Source organism: Leuresthes tenuis, unplaced genomic scaffold, assembly GCF_036924035.1.
Source record: "Leuresthes tenuis unplaced genomic scaffold, fLeuTen1.0.hap1 SCAF_15, whole genome shotgun sequence".
Lineage (NCBI taxonomy): Eukaryota > Metazoa > Chordata > Actinopteri > Atheriniformes > Atherinopsidae > Leuresthes > Leuresthes tenuis.
In genome coordinates this window covers 18,976,320-18,997,415 of record NW_027325369.1, presented here as the reverse complement: position 1 = coordinate 18,997,415, position 21,096 = coordinate 18,976,320, and the positions used below count along the sequence as shown (strand labels likewise).

General features: G+C 39.9%; 2 protein-coding genes across 2 annotated transcripts; both read left to right on the top strand.

Annotated features, from left to right (window-relative positions):
- The first annotated feature begins 2,499 nt into the window (after positions 1–2,499).
- Positions 2,500–5,409, top strand: LOC140270067 (actin, alpha cardiac muscle 1). The gene is made up of 7 exons (XM_072365142.1): positions 2,500–2,557; positions 2,868–3,006; positions 3,107–3,431; positions 3,519–3,680; positions 3,873–4,064; positions 4,835–5,016; positions 5,104–5,409. Exons 2-7 carry the CDS (start codon positions 2,878–2,880, stop codon positions 5,245–5,247), a joined length of 1,134 nt encoding a protein of 377 aa, XP_072221243.1. The 5' UTR covers positions 2,500–2,557; positions 2,868–2,877; the 3' UTR covers positions 5,248–5,409.
- A 1,192-nt stretch (positions 5,410–6,601) lies between these two features.
- On the top strand, positions 6,602–9,830 carry LOC140270768 (gap junction delta-2 protein). The gene is made up of 2 exons (XM_072365970.1): positions 6,602–7,079; positions 7,790–9,830. The coding sequence occupies exons 1-2, from the start codon at positions 7,009–7,011 to the stop codon at positions 8,631–8,633; spliced, it is 915 nt and encodes a 304-aa protein (XP_072222071.1). The 5' UTR covers positions 6,602–7,008; the 3' UTR covers positions 8,634–9,830.
- Positions 9,831–21,096: the final 11,266 nt, after the last annotated feature.

Below are 21,096 nucleotides of genomic sequence, written 5' to 3'. Positions count from 1 at the left end.
AAGTATGGAAAAACTGTATTTTTGGTAAGTGCAACTCACTGCCTAAAGTAAATGCAATATTACTCCTACATAACAACAGTAGTCCTTTGAGATCTTTTTTTTTGTATTAGCCACAGGTTTTTCACTCAGTATTCAGTGTTTCAGCCAGAAAAAGGAAACCCACTTGCACTAGACAACACAGTATGTTTCATATCCTCACTCCACTATGACCTTCAAATGGTCCAGATGCTCCACTAATCAAAGTCCTGTTGGACCATTTGTACAAAGCACGTTTTTGATGAACAGTTCAAATGTGGCTATTCTGTGTAGGTACATTCCAATATATCTGTACGTTGCTGAAAAAAAGCACAAAACCTCACAAATTACATCCCTTCAGGGTTATTGAAAGAGGGAAATTCCCATAGAAAATCAATATGCTTTTTGTTCTGGACAGTTTTCTTCTAATTATCTAATCATCTGCTGAATAATGAAGCTGATCTCCTGAGGGCTGGAGAGTAGTAGAATTATTGTGTTACGATGATTAAATCTCAGTAACAGCAGCAGCTCGTGTCTCTTTGACTGATTTGGCAACAATTGTAAGACACAGCAAATGTAATAAATATTTTACACGACAGTAGTTCCTGAGCCCTTGACCTGGCTGTGACTGTACCTGCGCATACAATGAAAAAAGAGAGCAGGAAACACTCAAATGCCATTTTAAACCTTTTAATATTTTAGCAAGAGGGCAAACTCAGGTTGGAATGAGTCATCCACCTTTTCATCTTGATCTTTACAATGACATTCTCCACAGATGAACTTAACTAGGCGATGGTCAAAAAATATTAGCAGTGTCTGAATACTGGGTCAAAAGGATGCTTAAAGCAGACCACTGCCTACAATTCATTACATAAGACCCAAACAAAGAGTCACACAGTGAAGGGTTATGGCTCGGGGTCGGGTGACAGCAGCATATGATTCATGGCTTGCTGTGCCCTTTTGTCTTGTCCTCCTTGTGGTGGGACCATCCACTGCTCTTAGCCAGTGTTATTTTACAGCCTACAGAGCTTGGTCTCTGTCTGTTTTAAGTAAACTGGCAATGTCATTTCCTATGTCTTGTTCTTTCCTCAGCAGGAATAAAGAAGACATACAGCATATGTCACAACAACAGATGTTCCTTTTCCTTGTTGTTTTGATGTTGGAAACAATAAATAATATCAGCACTACTTTTCATTGATCTGGTTTCTCACAAGACATTACATTAGATTGACTTTAGTTGCATTGAAATTGAATATTTTAGACTTGTTGCTTAAGGTATTAGTATGCATTCAGACAGCGACAGCTATTAATAAGGGCATAAATATTTCATACTAGACGAACCCTCTATTTTCTGCTGAATACTTTGATCAACTCTGGGAAGGTGACTACAACATGAATCACAGTAATTCTAATGAAAAATGTTTCATATTTGGATAATGAGCATGTTACATGGCTCCCACATCGATCTTTTCCAAGCAGCCCATTAAAAATAGAGAAAGTTGTTGACTTTATGCAAAAAAAATAAATCTAAATAAATGTAAGATTTGACAGAAAAAACTATTTTTTTTTCTAAATGCATGTGGTGAGTCCAGCTGCTTGATGATCATATGTACACCCTAACCTTTGTATTGAATAGAAATGCTCCAAGTAGGAGACACGATCTCACTGTTATGAGCAAAATGAGGACATTTTAAATGTTAGATGGCTTATCAACACACTTTGTTAAAAGAGAGTTGAAAGGTGAGCTGAATAAGTCAAACAGCTGCTGACACCAAGTGTGAGCAGCAAGTGCTCTCTCAGTTTGGTGCTGTCAATCTAGATGAGTCCTGCCAGTCCTTTGACAGGGATTTTTTATTTTAAAAGCTAACTTTTTAATATTACAGTGTAATAATATGTGCGTGTGTGTGTGTGTATATATATATATATATATATATATATATATATATATATATATATATATATATGTATGTGTGTATACATGTACCTACATATGTATACTGATAGGTCTGAAATGAGACAAGTGTGACTTCAGGAGACCCTTAAGACTGAATGAGCAAATTGCAAAAGTGTATTTCATCTTCAGATCCACTGATTGTGCTGGTTACAGCATGTATGGTTACACAGCACAATGTTATTTACTTTGCTGTTGTTGAAATAAAAGAGAGGGTATTACATTACTATTATGTAGAAATGTAAATGTGTCACAAGAGTAGACCCATCACAGACATGGCGAGTTTTTTTTTCTTTTTTTTCTCAATAATAATACAGTGATTCATCAGTTGGTAACAGATCAAAGGGAAGCCTGTCATTGTCTCTGTGTCCTCTGTGCATGCATGGCAGATGTCCGCTCGGGAGTTCCCTCTCCTCTTCTTGCCATTCATGGACCGGCTGTTGTCAATGGCGCAATGGGCTACCAAATATGGAGAAGGGGTCGCATGCTTGGCCTCATCCCACAGACACTTGTTGGAGTATAAAATGGCTCGACTTGACATTTCGCCACCCCTGGTTTCCACCCTCAAGATCCGGCCCCGGTGCAGATCTGGTAAGTACACACATGACTGACCAGCACTGAGTAAGACCAACCATTGTGGGTTGATTACGAAAAACTGTATAAAGGACTTTCACACAAATTACATCAACTTCCACTTTTGAGTAACTACTTTTTATTTATCAACAATATCATCATCACCAGCTTAATTTATTCTCATTTAATGTAAAATAAACAAACAAAAATAACAAAATTATTTTTATTATAAGTGACCAGTCCCATGCATTGACTGTGGCATATGTGTAATATACGTTTGCCTTGAATCGAAACTAACTATTGTTGTGCGACCACCTCTGTGTTGCAGAACTGTCACCATGTGCGACGACGAAGAGACCACAGCCCTGGTGTGCGATAACGGCTCGGGGCTGGTGAAAGCTGGGTTCGCCGGCGATGACGCGCCTCGCGCCGTGTTTCCATCTATCGTTGGTCGCCCACGTCACCAGGTAAAGAAAACTGCAGCTCACCTGTGCGTAATTGTCCATAAAAACTACAAAGATCTGCAACTCTCTGTGGTATGTAACTCTTGGCTCTTGCCGTTTTCAGGGCGTCATGGTTGGTATGGGCCAGAAGGATTCCTACGTTGGCGACGAGGCCCAAAGCAAAAGAGGCATCTTGACCCTGAAGTATCCCATTGAGCATGGCATCATCACCAACTGGGACGACATGGAGAAGATCTGGCACCACACATTTTACAACGAATTGCGCGTGGCTCCGGAAGAGCATCCCACCCTGCTGACAGAAGCCCCCCTCAACCCAAAGGCCAACAGAGAGAAGATGACTCAGATCATGTTCGAGACTTTCAATGTCCCCGCAATGTATGTTGCCATCCAGGCCGTGCTGTCCTTGTACGCCTCTGGTCGTACCACAGGTATGACTGAGTCCTCAGATGTGTATGATATTTTCCCACCTGAGCAATATATGAACAAAATGGACAAAAATGTATAAATGACTACAGGTATCGTCTTGGACTCTGGCGATGGTGTGACCCACAACGTGCCTATCTATGAAGGTTACGCTCTTCCTCACGCCATCATGCGCCTGGACTTGGCTGGACGTGACCTCACAGATTACCTTATGAAGATCCTAACAGAACGTGGATATTCCTTTGTCACAACCGGTGAGTGTAAACTGACAAATTTTGGAGAGTTACACAGCACTAATTGGACATTGAAAGTCTCGAACATGATCTTCATACATAGCACGCTTTCAAACCAGAGGAGGGATAACAATCCACAATATAGCATAAAGCATACTTTGACGTTTCAGACATTTTACAGGGTTTATAACATCCTTGTCTGTTTCACTGCAGCTGAGCGGGAGATCGTGCGTGACATCAAAGAGAAGCTTTGTTACGTTGCTCTGGACTTTGAGAATGAGATGGCCACCGCCGCCTCCTCATCCTCCCTGGAGAAGAGCTACGAGTTGCCCGACGGCCAGGTCATCACTATCGGCAATGAGCGTTTCCGCTGCCCAGAGACCCTCTTCCAGCCTTCATTCATTGGTGCGTAATGGCGAACTCAGATATACTAACACATATTTAGTTGCACATTTATTTAGACATATTTAGACACTCCGTTAGTGTCGCACTAAAGACAGTGAATCAACTATAAGACTTAACAGTAATCATTCATGAACTGAGTAAGTGTGAAACAATCAGGTTTAAACCGATAAAGGTGCTTAAAATGTGTTGGCAATCCTTTTTAGATCTTAATCTTTCTTTGAAAAAATTTATACTTTTGGAAATACTTAACTATTACTTGTCAGAGGACGTAAAGTGGAAGGCTTTTCTGAGCTCACCTAAAATCAGATTCGGTGGGATTAGTTAAAACACACAATTTTTAGAGCTGAAAGGTAATTGAATAAGCACCTTATACAAACAAAGGTGTGATTGGCAGGAAGCCTTAGCAGAAAGAATGAATGAGCTTCCAACAAGGTAACCAGTGGATTGCGTATCTGTAAAAATGTACAAAACCATAGTAAATCTTTGAGTAAATGATTTGTCTGAACCGTTTTTGCTCCTGTTGTCGACTAATTATGATTACCAACTGGAGGTCACAGTTCATCCACCTCAGGTTTACTTGTCCAGGACGGAAAAACAGCCATGAGTGATCTGAAACAAGGGCCAACAGTTGACGTTTGCTCCGCAGAGCAAGCAGCTGTTGTCGGAGCTGTCCATTTCAGCACCTGTTATTATGGCAGCTGACGGCGGTGTCAGATGTGTTCTTTGCTGCTGGGGCAAAACTCACTCAACTGTCCACTGCATTTGCACAGGCATGGAATCCGCTGGCATTCACGAAACCACATACAACAGCATCATGAAGTGCGACATCGACATACGTAAGGACCTTTACGCCAACAATGTCCTTTCGGGAGGCACAACTATGTATCCTGGTATCGCTGACCGCATGCAGAAGGAGATCACCGCTCTGGCCCCCAGCACCATGAAGATTAAGGTGACTTGACTTACTTTAAAAAGTTACAGCAGATTTACTGTTGTCAAGTGTTCTACTGCCTCACAAGTCTCGTCTTATTTTGTTTAGATTATTGCCCCCCCTGAGAGGAAGTACTCTGTATGGATCGGCGGCTCCATCCTCGCGTCTCTGTCCACATTCCAGCAGATGTGGATCAGCAAACAGGAGTATGATGAGGCTGGACCCTCCATCGTCCACCGGAAGTGCTTCTAAATTCCAAACTGGTCCCTTCCCCACTCTCTGTTACCTCCTCTTGTCAGTACCAGTCACCAATGATATAGCTCAAAAGCAGCAATTATTGTGTTGTTAAAGTCTTTGTTTACACAAGTGCAATTTATATGTGGTTATGTGTAGATTTATAAATAAACAAGTGTTCATCCCATGTCTTTCTTTCTTACATACTTTCTTTCCTTCGCCCCTCTCTTGAAGCTCTGTCCTTTCCTCCTCACGTGATGGACGAGTAAAGGTTATTGAAGATTTAAATTAGAAAAGATTACAGCGAGAGGAGAGGATCAGTCGCCTCATGAGAAATTAACCTTGCAAAGTTTCATTTAGAGGCAACACCGCTGTCACGTGATCAGTAAGCCTGGGTTGAACAAAGATAAAAAAGAAGAATGAGAATAATAGTGATCGATCATCCAGCCTACTTGCGTGGACATACATGTTAGCTGACGAGACGTTATTAATGAAGAAATAACGAGTAAGAATTCTGAGACAAAATACAGCTACTATTAGAGGAGTAAATTGCAAGTAAATTCACAAGTTCATATATTTGTGTTTAAAAGGACAATCGCATTTATCACCACGCTTCATTAGTGTACACACAATGCAGCGCGATAAGTTGAAATCTCAGAGAGATATACAGGGCGGGGTCACATATTTTGCTTCTATTTTTAAACTTCACCGAGAGAAGCAGACAGGCAGGGCAGGCTGCTTTGTAAAGCGATTAGCAACTCGGATGGTACTTTCACTCTGTCACTGTATCCACAGCGTCATCTTTGCCCGGGGTGGAAACAACAGCTTTTCCATCTGAGCCAGCAGCCTGCGACAACGAGAGGGATACCTCTGGGTACGCGAGGCTGGTTTCTTCCAGTGAGGAAGACTGGCTCCATTTAGCCTGTAGCCAACACCATGGGTTCCAGATATAGATCAGATACAATAGACTGGGTTAGAATCGTACAATATAAGGTATATACGCTGCATACATTTGTATGTAGATCACCGATTAAAAAAAAACAAAAAACAAAAGTCACCTTGTTCAGAGGACACGGTGCAGCCACAAGCCCGGCCCCGGAACGAAACATTTAAGTCGCACATGTATAACGCCACATTATTAAAAGGGATTTATTCCCATTTGAAAACATTGATATGAAAAAAGCTAAATAAAAAATGACCTGCATGCTGTGGCGCTCTGGACACAAAAGTCCAATGAAAGGTGCATATTATATCCCAAACTAAAATATTGGAAATCAGAAGCCTTGGCACTCCTGGCTGCGCTCCACCGACCTGTCCGTGCGTACGTGACGCATGGGAGGGGGGGGAGACTACTTAAAGGCGGATTAACGCTGGCAAGACATAAAATCCAACCTGCCTCCATCCAGACGCAGCGCGCAGCACATCAACCTGATCTGAAGATCGAAAATAGGAGGGCTTACAGTAATCAGCCCTCAGACTCTCATGACAAGGAACAGTGTGGCAACGTTGGGGGAGCGCTCGGCAAGCACAGCAGGACGCTTACAGCAGCAGGCGCTGCGCTCTCAGCACATAATCAACCAGATAACGCGCAGCAAGACAGGGGGAAACGGGGACGGTAAAAGCATCCCGTGACGGATGCGTTTTTTAGCAGATTTCGGACGCCCTGGAACCTGGCAACAACCAAATACAGAGTGAAGTCGGACAGGAAATAAAGCGCTTTTCTTTGAAGGGATTTGAACAGAGTACCGTTGTTTCCTCGTCTTCTCCGGATGATCAGAAATGGGGGAATGGACTATACTAGAGAGGCTCCTGGAGGCTGCTGTCCAGCAGCACTCTACTATGATAGGAAGGTAAGATGATCAACAAAAACCAAGAACAACAGAAGAAACGCAGCAGCCTCCAGGATCGTCTTTAGCATGGTTCCCAGCCCCCCGTTTCTGTGTTGTGCCTCCAGGATCTTCTGTAGCATGGTGCCCAGTCCTTCGTGTCTGTGTTGTGGATTTTTTGCTGTCTTGTATCCCAGATTGTATTTTTTGTCCTCCTCCTAAACGAGACGGCTAAGTAGATCAGAATACAGCTGTCTTTTAGCAACCTGGGATGGTGCTGCAAAGTCAAACAACCTAAATGAAAATTCATGTGTCGTTTCATGTATTCATTCTTCCATTTTCCATTTGAAAAATATTGGTGAGTGTGAGTGGTGGTTGTGCACTCAGAGGGTGGCAGGAAGAGATTGAGCGAGAGTCGGCGTTATCGCCTCATTCCATTAACATGCTCAAACAGGTATAAAGCAACGCCGATTGTCGACGTGTCATAATCATTAAATCACAAAACACAACCTTCACAGGTAGACCGACATACACATAAAAGAGATGCAGTGTGAGAAGCACCATCTAAAGGAGCACCCTCTTTCAGCACTGGACAGCTCCCTAAATTAACACACCAGATTTGGACTCTACGCGCTCCGGCCACCGAGGAGGCGCACAACTCAACCACCTCTACAGTACACACATATATACTTACATATATTTTCACATTGTTTGTTTGTTTGCTTGCTTTTTAGGATCCTACTAACAGTGGTGGTCATCTTCCGGATTCTAATCGTAGCAATAGTTGGAGAGACTGTCTATGATGACGAACAAACCATGTTTGTTTGTAACACCTTACAACCGGGCTGCAACCAGGCGTGCTACGACAAGGCATTTCCCATTTCACACATTAGATATTGGGTTTTTCAAATCATCATGGTGTGCACCCCGAGTCTTTGTTTCATCACATACTCGGTGCATCAGTCGGCCAAGCAGAAGGAGCGGCGATACTCAACAGTCTATCTGACACTAGATAAGGATCAAGATTCTCTGAAGCGAGACGAGAGCAAAAAGATAAAGAACACGATTGTCAATGGAGTACTTCAAAACACAGAAAACTCCACCAAAGAAGCCGAGCCAGACTGCTTAGAAGTGAAAGAGATCCCTAATTCGGCCATGAGAACTACAAAGTCCAAAATGAGGCGACAAGAGGGCATCTCCAGGTTTTACATCATCCAGGTGGTTTTCAGAAACGCGCTGGAAATAGGCTTTTTGGTGGGTCAGTATTTCTTGTATGGATTCAACGTCCCGTCCGTGTACGAATGTGATCGCTACCCCTGCATAAAAGATGTCGAGTGCTACGTCTCTAGACCCACTGAGAAGACAGTGTTCCTGGTGTTCATGTTCGCGGTCAGTGGGTTTTGTGTGGTGTTGAACCTGGCAGAACTCAATCATTTGGGCTGGAGGAAAATCAAAACGGCCGTAAGAGGTGTGCAAGCTCGGCGAAAGTCCATTTACGAAATCAGAAATAAGGACTTGCCAAGGATGAGTGTGCCTAATTTCGGCCGCACTCAGTCCAGTGACTCTGCGTATGTGTAACACATGGTGAGGAAGCAGTGAAAACGTGTAAAAACCAGGATGGACATGACGGACAGCTCCGCACGCCTAATTCGTCTCATGACTAAAAGAGTGGGCAGATTCTGTTGTTTTCTTTTTGATTTCTTTTATGGACTTCATGGCAAGCGTGGGTTACACGTTTGTTTACTTATTTATTATTGCACTGATGCAACTTTTTAGTAACGTTTATACTCTGTAAGATGCTAAATGGAGACCATGATAACGTGTTCACAGATTTCCTCTTTGTGGGCTGTTCTGCTGTACTTGAAGAGAGTAAATGCAAAACAAATTGCACTATGAGGTGAACACTGGAGAGCCTGATCTTATCCAAATGTGCTACTGACCTGACGGTGTTTTTAAAAGACATTTTCTTTCCACCTATTTTTCTGGCACCAACTTCATTAAATGGCACAATTCAAAGGAAAAAAAATCTACCAGCTAGATTTATATATGCATAGATATATAAATCACTATGGTTCGACGTAGTTGAAATACATCAGCTTGATTCATGTTTTTTCTAATTTTATTCTTTTTTTTGTTGCCTGTGTTGCACCACTGACCTTAACGTATGTAACCATTCCATTGCTTATTAGCTAACTTGCAAAACAGTATCTGGTGAATTTGCTGCAAACGCTAACGTCTGTGACTTCCTTAATTTATGACACACCAAAGCGCCCACTGCTTTTATTTGTGAAGTGTTTTCTTGCTTTTGTGTAATCAAGTGCCATACTTGTATATAAACATAAAATATATATAAATATGTATACATATGAATATATAAATATATGATGATAATAATCATGAAAGCTGATTCCCTGCTTGGATTATGCTTAATACCGATCGATTTTTTTTATTTGCTCTAAATGTATTTGTTGTGATTTAAATTAAGAAATTAAGATATACAGTTTCCTCTGCTTTATTTTGCAACTGACTGGAAAAAGAAATGAAGTGCAAGTCTTTTTTCTTTTTATATACAAAACTCTACCCAATCAAAGCTGATCCAAACTGAAAAAAATAGCACAAATTGACATTTTTAATCAAGGAATGGGCAATAGAAATCTGCTCTGGTGCTACAGTTTTTCATAGAATGGTTTTAAATGTAACCTTAACAGACCAGGAAAAAAGGAAACATCATTTTTTTCTGTGGAAAATAAAAGTGGGATTCATGTACACCAGAAACGCGTGAGTTGCGGTACTTTGTGTGCTTTACTGGAGCTTCTTTTCTCACACAGACATCATGTGGAAGTTTTGCTTTGCTGCAGTGAAGATGTTAGCCACACCCACTACTGCAGGACACACCTTGTACAGGAATTCACCACTCTGCAATGTGTTGCAGTACTGATGCTGCTTTCATGAGGCACATCAATACCTATCCTCCATAACAGAGTGGCCTAAGGGAACTTTTAGTCTATATGGCATGCATCAAATCAGACACTGGCCCAAGCCTTTATAGCTGTACATTCAGAGGGCTTCGGGATGAACTCTCTGTGTGACTGTAGCTGGACTCTGCAGGGAAGGAAGAAAGTTGATCATGATTCTAAGCACAGAAGGAGCTGCCCTTTCTGGCGCTCCGCTCATCCCTTCTTTTCTTGTTTAAGAAAGGAAGCAGCCTAAACAGAGGGGAAGGTTGTGTTCTCCTTTGTGAAGGTCAGAGTGAAAACAAAACATGGGGCGAAGAAATGTTCAACTAAATGACAACAATAGGGAGAGAAAGAGTGAAGGAAATATAGACACATTGATAAGATGAAAAATTTGAGTGTGATCATTGTGATCTGGGAAGGGCTGGTCTCCTCTTTCAAGGATGACTCTGCAAAGCTGTGAGAAATCGAAGCACCTGCACATCCATCTCCAACTCTGTGGGGACTTGAGATTTTATTGTGAACTTGAAAAAAGAAAACCAGAAGAAAGGAGAGCTATTTATCAACTTCACTCTGATACAGTGATCTTCACAGCATTTTTCTCCCTCCTTTTTTCTGTATTCTGTTACTCATTAAGTACCTTACCACAGAATAGCATTTTCATCCACACATAGAAATGTTGCATTATGAAGCAAACGGCACCAATAAAACAGGAACATATCTAACAAAATGATACTCTTTCTGCCTAACTTTCATGGTAGGGTGTTTAAAAACAGTGGTTATGATATAATATATGTTTCTGTTTTCTTGCAGCATTCAACCTGGTTTCAAAATTCATCAAAGTAGTAAAATTATTGGGGTATGATAGAATGCAATTATGCATGCTGTCATGCATTTCTATCATGTGCGTGTTGCAGGACTAAGCAGAGACTACACTGTACATGTATGTTGAGAGCTTATGGTGAGCTGTGTGACAAATGATCATGACACTTTTGGTAATACAGAAGGGTTGTACAAAATTCAGAATTTCAAAATTTAATTCATTTCAAGGAAATAATTTGAATTTGAATTGACTACACCCTATAGGATGATTAATTGAATTTGAATTTGAATTACAGGAAGTGGAATTGAATTCATTGCAATTTAAAGAAATTCCTCATATATCAGTGATAATGTGATACTTTTAACATACATTTTTCTTCCTAATGGAAGTACAGACACTAACATTAAGCTTATATAGCCTTAATATTGAATAACTAGCAATATCTTCATTTCCAAGTAATCAAATGAAACAATGTTTTGGTAAATGCAATTATCATTTATTAAAGTTCTTTGCAGAGTAAAGGTGTTGCATCTAATAGTCACCAGTTCCTCAAATCCTCAGCCAAACATGGTGTGTTCAAGTAAACTGGGAGCTCATGTGTTATTCCGGTGGGTGACATTAACAGGTTGAAGTTTGTTCCCTCCAGGACCTCTGTAGGCCTATTTACTATAATAAAGTATTATGTACATAAAGTCCATACAATAATATCTGTATGAAATTCATATTGTAATAATATTTACATATGATTACCACATTAATTATTGTAATCATGTGTAATTATTATTATTATGAATTATATACTGTAGAGCTTCATTGTTAGATACACCTTAATTATGTATCAGGAATTTCTTTGAATTTCATGAAATTTCATTTCTACTTCCTGCAGTTCGAATCTGAATTGCAATTCCGCTTCCTGTTTGCAATCTCAATTCAAATTCAAATTCAAGAATTGAATGGGAATTTAGGGGTCATTCTCAATTAAATTCTAAATTTTTTAAAACCCTGCAATACAGTGTAGGTGTACCAGCAATCTCAAGGACTTGTGCTTTAACTTTATCTGTTGGCCATGGCCCGCTTCACGACTGCAGAATAACCCAAGTAAGATATTTCTACAGTGCAAGTAAAAAAACTGCAATAGTGCCTCCCAGTTTGTGTCACTTCAGGTGAAGGAGGGGGGTTTAGAGTCATATCATGTGAGTCACAAAGAAACACCAGAACATTAAAGGAGAGGTCTTCCCTGACTGTGTGCTGTGGGAGAGGAATGCACACAGATGATAAACACACAGCTTTGTCATGAGCACTGTGGGCCTCCATACTGTAACACTCTACAATGTGCACTATGATTAAAGGCCGGAGGAAAAACTATGTGCACATGCTCAGAACTCAAGGAAATCAGATAACATAAATATCTAAAATAAATTTGTTATATCACACTTTAAGATTTAATGTAGAGACAAATAGGTTTAAATGTATTAATGCAAAAAAGCAGAGAGACATTCCTACTCAAGACACACAGGCTCTTAAAGGAGCACAAACACATCAGTAAGTAAGTCTTACTTAGATATTCAGGACACAAAGTCACAAATAATAAAGGTTATATGTCAAATTTCATACAGGTTATTTTCTGGTCACCAGGTATGTGGCTCCAGATGCTGAGAGTACTAAAACCCAAAGTAGGATTAATAGCATTGAAATCTAAAGACGAGTAGCTGACAGGTGTGGTTCAAGGTGGCTGAAGCAGCAAAATGTGTGGCATTTTACGAGCACTGAAAAAGACCAGTAAAAAAAAGGGAAATGAAAATGGATCTGCATTCTTGTTTTATTTGTAAATGTTTTCTGATATTCACATTTAACATTGAAATATTCTAGGTTTGAAGCAACAACTACAACATTTTCATTTAGCTCCAGGGTGTGGCTCTGTGTCTCACACTCACACACGTACACAAAATATCTTTAATCGATAGGAGTTGGAGCTTTGATATAAGCCTAAGCAAAGAGTGCATTCTTTTTTGTGGTAAGCCAAGACTGTCAAGACAGATCGAGTTACAACACTGAAATCTTTATTATCAACCTGATCGTAATCATTTGTATTTATTTGAATATTCACCTTGAAACATAATCAAACATTTAATTATTCTACATTCATAAAGAAAACATTATCTGGAAATATATATGTCTCCTAATACCATTCTCACAGGCTGTTAGTACATCCCAGCATTGGGGAAAACCTTGTGAACACCACAAGCTAATAATAAGGAGACACATACAGAGAGCACACGTAGGTTTGAGTTTCCTATTTTAATTAAGCATCTGCTGATATGAATCATAACAAAAATAATTACTGTTAACATTGTTGATTGCTGACAATGTCAATCTGTCTTTGGCCCACTATGATAACTCAAAAATTACACTGGGGGGGACGACATCACTGCTCACCTGAAGTTTACAGAGAGAAACCTTGAGACTTTGCTTTGCTCCATAGAAAATGTTTTGTGGACTGATTCAGCTAAGGTTATGAAATATAATCTCACTGGTGAGGAACGGTGGAGCGTGCATAATGATTTATAGTTGCTATACTGCCTCTGGACCTAGACTGCTTGCCATCATCATGGGGGATATAAATTCCAAAGTTTCTCAACAGGATATCGTTGGGTTGACTGTCTCCCAGAAGTTAGGTGATGCAGCAGGGCAAGGACCATAAGCATGAAAGTAAATCTTCCACAAAAAGACTTCGAAGTCCAGACCTTACTCTCACAGAGATGGTTTGGTGTGACCTCAGAGAGTTGTTCACATCAGACATCTGATAATATGGGTTAAGTTGTGAGGGAAATAAACCAGTGTTATTTGTAAGTTGCTTTGGATAAAAGCACCTTCCAAATGCATAAACATTTATAGAAACAACTTTTCTGGAGGAAGATGCAGTGGAACAGTAATTGAAAAGAATCTAATTTGCAACCAAATCAGTCTTTATATTGATGTGAAATAATCAAATCTTTGTATATTTTTAGTATCTGTTCATCTCTCTCCTTTTATTTTTGTAGAATGGCAAATACAGCTCAGCCACAACATTAAAAGCCACCTTTTAAAAACTTATTTGGTCCCCATTATGCCTCAAACACCTCTAACGACTCAGGTCATGGTATCCTGGGTGTGCTCTCATGTCTAGCACTGAGATGTTGGCAGTTCATCATTTCGGTATCGTGGTTTGCATGTTGGGCTCAAGCTTGGTCCATAGCATCCTGTGAGGGCATGATCAGAATACTAATTTGAGGACTTTGAAGGACCAGTCAACATCACAGAGAGATTAATTTCCAACAAAGTTCAGATGGATAACGTCCATATGGATACAAACACTAGGTTTCCCATAGAACATTGACCCATAAGTAGATTGGTGTTATTCACTTCACCCGTTAGTGTTTTTAATGTTGCTTCTGTTATGGTGTATGTCCTCATTGAAACCCCCTTTTAAAATTATTATTTCAGTAATGACAGAAATTACCAACCTTAGTGAGAAGAAGCTCTTTACCCGTGTTTTTCTTGCACTAGGCTCTAAAAATTGTGACAGATTAATCGAGAACTTTCACCTGAGAGTGTTTCCAGCAATCCCTCTGACCCTGAACAAGCATGTCCTCCCAATTTCTCCTACTTTACCTCCTCTTTAATCTGAAAAAGAAGACTGGCTCTGGGGGAGCGCTGCTTTAATTCTGCCTTTTTGCACAGATTACTGCATGAAAAGGGGGAAGCAAACAGAAGGAATACAGTGAATGTGGGTCTTTTTGATGCACTCAGCCAGAAGAAATTAAATTATCCTGGTTATGGCAGCACATATGCACACCATAGCATGGCATAGGCAGATATGGCAAACACTGAAACAAAACACACTTGATGTTTGTGTCCTTGTGGGGGAGGAAGCAGTAACGCATTTGTACAGTGTGAACAAGTTTTGTAACACTCAATCTGCCAAAGGAGCAAATGTTTTCACTCTGTTCTGGATGCAAAGTAGGTTTCTCTGTTTGCAGTCGCAATAGTTTCTCTTCCTCCTCACCACTATGCTAGCAGTTCAAAGACACAGAGGGGCTAACTTTTTGTATGGTTATCTGTGCTTTGGGTGCTTTGTCTTTCCATTCCCCACTGCAATGAAATCTCCACAATCCAAGGACAAAAGAACAGAGAGCATTTGACAAAGTGTGTTGTGAGGGATTTGGCTGGCTGGCTGGTTTGGTTGGTGGTTAGGTTGTACCAGCCCATACAGAAGGATTTGGTTGAAAATAAGCACTGGCACAGACAAAATATACCTGACAGACTTGACAGCAGATTAATTTCTCATCTATTTTTTTAATGTGGCCACAGGATTAAGAACATTAGCGGATTATATTTAGATTTGTCAACCAGAGGTTCACAGTGGGACAACCACCACCTGGATTAGGACACAATGCACCTGTACCCAAAAAACTGATGAATTCTTCCTTTTTTTTGCCAGAAAGGGCAGGCTAGGACTATTCAGTGAGTGTGAAAATATTAGCACTTTGAAAAAGATGTGAGGCAATCTTCCTCAATTAATTCTTACTATTTTCTGTTTTAGCAGCAGTTTATCTTGTGAGGTACCAGCGTTCATGAGCTGCAATCTAAGGAATATTTCACTCTTTGCTGTAATGCACCAACTTCTTCAAGTAAAGTAGTTTTTCAGTAATGCAAATCAAACAGAGCCAGAGCACACCACAGCAGAAACAAACCCTAAATAACTTCTTCCTTGTGACATTTTTAATTTCCCTCCAGAGGTGGCAGTTTATTCTGACATCTACTGTTTGTTCGAACTTTCTACACCCACTTGCCTCCTCTGCATTCCCTAATAGCTTGTAGCTGCTACACGCAGCCCATCGACCCTGATAAATGTTTAAGTTCTGCACCATTACACAGCCAATAAAAATCAGTGGCTGGCAAGTCTTAATCAGACACAGAGCTGTTCGCCGGCCAATTGGGCTTGTACTGATACGGGAGGTACAGAATAGTAGAGTGCAAGATGGAAGAGACAGAGGTATACTATAAAAGATGTTAATTTACAGCTACCCACACTGAAATGCTATCAGGCATAAAAAAGCTTATGAATCACTACTGCGCATTACAGAGTCACACAGAGACAGAAGATAAGACCCACCTGGTAAAATCTGTGGGTGCAGAATAAAAGGACCACATTTGAACTTGACTGGCTGACTTATTCTGACTGGCAGCCAGATGAGTGGGGAGGCTGCTGCTATAAAAGAAAAAAAGAAGAAAAAGAAGAAGCAGCTACAGAATTAAACAAAGAGAAAGAGTGACAATGAAAATATACAAATATCTTTACTTTGATGGCAAATTCAGTTTTAATTCCCAGAGGAAGTGAAATATTACACATTGTGGGCTGGACTCACTGACTGAGCTAATGATGCTTAGTTCTTTCATTATCTATCTCCCTGTGGTTTACCTTTGAACTCTACATGACTCTACTAATTCCTTCCCTCCTCTCCTGCTAAAGAATCCATACTGTACCACCCTTTCCATCCTTATCATTTCACTGTCTCTATCTCTCTCGCCTTCCTTAGTATTTCTCAGCTATCTCCTTCTCCCACTTCTCTCTGACCCCCACCACCCTCCACACACACACACCTTTGATGTAATGCCAGTTTGCTGTGAATCACGTGACTGTCATTTTACAGAGCCCTAAAATGGTATGAGATCATACTTTGCAGTGTAGCTATCAGATCTTAATGCAGCATTATGTGGAAACGGCACAGAGACATTCAAAGCAAATCTGATTATACTGAAACGGCTATTTGTTCACCACTTACAAAAATGCTTTGTTGACAGACAAAGACATTTTCAACATCTGCTGGAGCAACAATGACATAGATTACAATATTGATGGTGCTGGCTAAATTGTTTGTAATTATACTCCAATACCTAAATAATTTGATTGTGACTTTCAGATATTCTACGTACAGACACTGCCATGGACCATGGTCAAAAAGACCACACGATCAAACCAAAAGTTAAAAAAAAAGAGAATTCCTTGGAAATTGCAATAAGTTATAGCAGGCTGCTGGAAGAAATGAGAGGACGATGAGCCATGGCAGCATTTTTGAGGTATTTTTAGAGAAGATGTGAGAGCATGTGAGAGCAGGTGAGTACTGCACTTGACAAGTGAATGCTGGTAGTAATACCATGATTACTATAAAGTTACATAACAGCAAAAAAAATCATTGTGATAAGCTAGCTGCTGAATTAACAACAATGTCAGACCAAGTAGTGACCCTTGGAAAATTAAGCCAACAGAACTGGTTGCAGTTCCTATAATGGTGATTTGTTTGGGCCTTTCGTTAAAATGCCTGGCAGAAATAAACACGCAGACAACATGGTACAAAAAAATTGATTTAATCCTTAGATTGTTACTAATTTCCCCATTCATAACAATTGAGAATGTTTGTATAAATCACCCAATCAATCTCTTATGTAACGTCCATGGTGTCAGATACCTGCAAGTCAACAAACCGATCATTACCATAAAGGTGATGTCGACGGGATACAGATTTTATCATAAACTTCCTTTGAGAGCTCAAAACATTGAGCAGCTGCATGAACATGTAAAAGGACAAAGGAAAAAACAAACAAACATAGCATTAAGTAATTCTGTTGTGTCCACAGTATACAGTATATGGGTTGAGTCAAGTCAACACAATCTTCACCAAAACAAAACTGAATCTTTGTATGAACAAATCTTTTGTCTATGTTACTTATGTGAATCTTGTTAAATGAATGCAAACAGATCTAAATGACACATAAAGAGAAAACCTTTTAAAATCTTTAGTAGCAACCTAATTCAAACTTACAGTACAGCTCATCCATTTAAATCGAGTCCTGGCCCCGCCAAATATATCCAATCAATGCTAATATATTATGTTATCCAAACCAAACATCAATTTGACACAACAGTATTACTTTATGCTGAAAGAAAACCAAATAAGTGTCTTGGAAATTTGTTAAATATTTTTAAAATTCTAATTCACAATGTTATTCTTTATGGGAGCTGCTGTGTTAGTACCTGACCGGCTGGTTGACATGCTGGTATATGCTGGCTACTCCTTCAAACAAGGAGATATATGTTGGTCTTAACAATGCATACTACTACTACTAATTATTACTTAAAAAAAAATACTTCAAATCCCGGCTGGGTCCTTTCTGTGTGGAGTTTGCATGTTCTCCCCGTGTATACATGGTTCTCTCCGGGTGCTCCGGCTTCCACCCACTGTCCAAAAACATGCCGGTTAGGTTAATTGGTGAGTCTAAATTGAGTCTAGTAGTAAGTGTGAGCGTGGAAGGTTGTTTTTCTCATTTGTCTCTGTGTAGCCCTGTGATGAACTGGCGACCTGTTCAGGGTGTACCCCGCCTCTCGCCCAATGACAGCTGGGATAACATCTCTTCATCCGATGTCGTCCGCTGCTCTGAGCAGTGATTGGTCAGAAGTTGAGTGTCAGTCATTGAAGCAAGGTTTATGACAGATCTGAGACTTCACTGCTCTAAAACTTACATAACCTGAGTCTCTGTGAACTCTTAAATACTGTGAGCTCATCTCAACTCAAGTGTTGCTAAATTAAAACAGCTGACCTGAGTCAAAGCTCTCACTTCAAATAAAAAGCATTTAACAAGTCAAGCAGTTCAAATTATTCCCATATGAATTTATTTCTCTTCCATCACTAAACAGAAAGTGTAACCTAAGCAAAGACTAACTGTCTTCTTCTAACTGAGTCTTGTTATCCAAAGGAATTTTTGACAGGATGGCAGTGAATTGCACAACAGCATGTTTTCATTAACATGCCTTTTCATGTTAAATTGCCTGAGAATGTGAGCTCTTGGTGCAGAAGAAAGATGACTCAAGCCTTTAAATCTGTCATATTCAACATCTAAACTGACAGGAACATCTTAAAATTTCAAATCAAAATCTGTGATCTTCATGCATTTTGGAAATATGAGGCAGAAGCTTGCAATAAAGCAACCCAAATTTGCCTGTTGACTTCAAACCACAAATTCTTCCAATAGAATTGGAGAAGGCAGTCTTTACTCCAAATGACCTATGATACCAAACACAGGAATTGTCTTTCCCCGTTCACAATACGCCTTCAAGAACACGTGATGTGTTGTTCCCTTGTCAGCTTTTTCAAATAAAAACAGGGCTACTGGGAAATTTGTGCAGAAACGTATGCTGCCGTTGTTGCCAAGGCGTTAATTAGACTGAGAAATCCTGTCTTCAACCCTCCCTCCAAGCCGTCCAGAGTCACCCACATAACACCTCCCCCACACACCAGAAACCCAACTCTGCGAGGCAGAAAATGTCTTCGCTGTGCACCACCAGAAATGTGTGCACGGAATTCCACCTGATCATTAGAGAGAAACCTTGGTCTGAGTCATTCGTTTCTGTAGTGAAGCTTGTGCTAATCTGGGATTTAGATAAGAAGAGCTCGGCTTTGGCATGCAGAAAGTATTGACTATTTGAATGATTCTCGGCTTTGTCTTGCCAGCTTGCCTTTACAGTCAAAGGTAACACCGCCATGTTTTCATGACATAATAAAGGAGTTGCATTTGAATTCTGCAACAGCAACATAGTTTTGATGAGACTGAAAAAAGGAAATATGAAGAAATAAATATTACATATTAAAAGCAAAATCATTGATTTGAGGGATCAATTAATGTGACTTTTAAGCTGTGCATTTGACAGTAGTCAAAGTTCAGTACTGTAGCCTTAGGCTGCTGATGCAGTGTAACATAAAAAAAAACAGCCTAATGGTAATCTCTAATCAATACACCAGTAGCTAACACATGAAGTCTGTCTTATAATGCTCTGTTTATGATTACTTCAGCAAATATATGCAACTACAGTAAAACATAAAAATAAAGGGGAAAAGGAAAATAAAAGATAAAACCAAATGTCATTACAAATCTTATCATCGTATTTTCTATGGGTTTGGGTTCTGGGTGAGACTCATCTTAAAACTGCTGTCTTTTGTCAATCTACACACAAATTTCCACAATGAAAAACAAAAACAGATTTTAGGTGTTAGATAAACATCTCATGAACAAAAGACTGATAATTTAACAATTTATTTACAGTACAGGAGCTTTCAGACCATTTGTTATGCCACTCACGTTTAGCTCTGATGCATCCTAATTCTATTGTAAAGGTGTGATTGAGAAGTAAAAAAAATGACGCCCTATGATCTTCTCTTTAGCATTTTTTTTTTTTGACAGCACTGAAAAATATCATGGGGTTAATTAAAGGTGGTGGGAGAAATTCTTACAGGTGCAGGAAAAGACGGAAGCGCTGCAGTGTGAGTCCAAACACACTGACATTAAGCTGTGCAGTAGGTCTGAAGTACTAAAACAACAGTTGTTCCAATTTATTCAGCAAAAAGGGCATTGAGAATGCTGCCCAACAGGACTTCCAGATCGTTTCCCTTAGTCATATTCCAAAACTGAAAAAGACTATTTAACCGGAACATAGATGAAATGCTTCTAAAACCTGACAGCTTTTAGAACCTGATTGGTCCCACTGTATCCAGCATAATTAAGATAGCACCCAACTGTATATATAAGATCTAATAGTTGATGGTGAAAATCAAGCCTTGAAGTTAAGAGAATTTTCTGTAGACCTGCGAGACAAGATTCCTCCGGCCAGGGATATCGGAACAGTTTTGCAGCACAAGTAGTGTCCAAAAGCACAGCCTCCAAAAATTTCAAATGAAACAAGTCTGAAACAACCAACAGTCGTCCTAAATCTAGTTGCACAAGTGAATGGGGCTGAAGAGCCTTGGTCAGACAACTGACAAACTAATGGTCTCTATGAATGAGACTCAAAAGTCGATGGATGTAGAAATGGAAGAACTTTACAGAAGGACAAACATTAGTGCATCAACCCACCAATCAGGCCTTATGGGTAGAGTGGTCAGACAAAAGCCAGTCCTGTTTAAAGCACACATGACAGCCTGTTGGGAATTTGCCAGAGACAGATAACCTTTCAACATATTCCAAAAACCTATTTTCATTTAGTCATTAATGGACTGTCCAAAATTACTTTTACAGTATCTAATTAAATAATGTTATTCCAAGTTGGATTAGGTGTTTTTTTTTAGTAATATTCTATTATTTTCTTTCCATTGGTCTGTAAAAGAAGCTTGGTACAACGCCTGTCCAGTTAGAGCTGCTCAGGCTCAGGCTGGTCTGGGAGCTCTCTGATGGC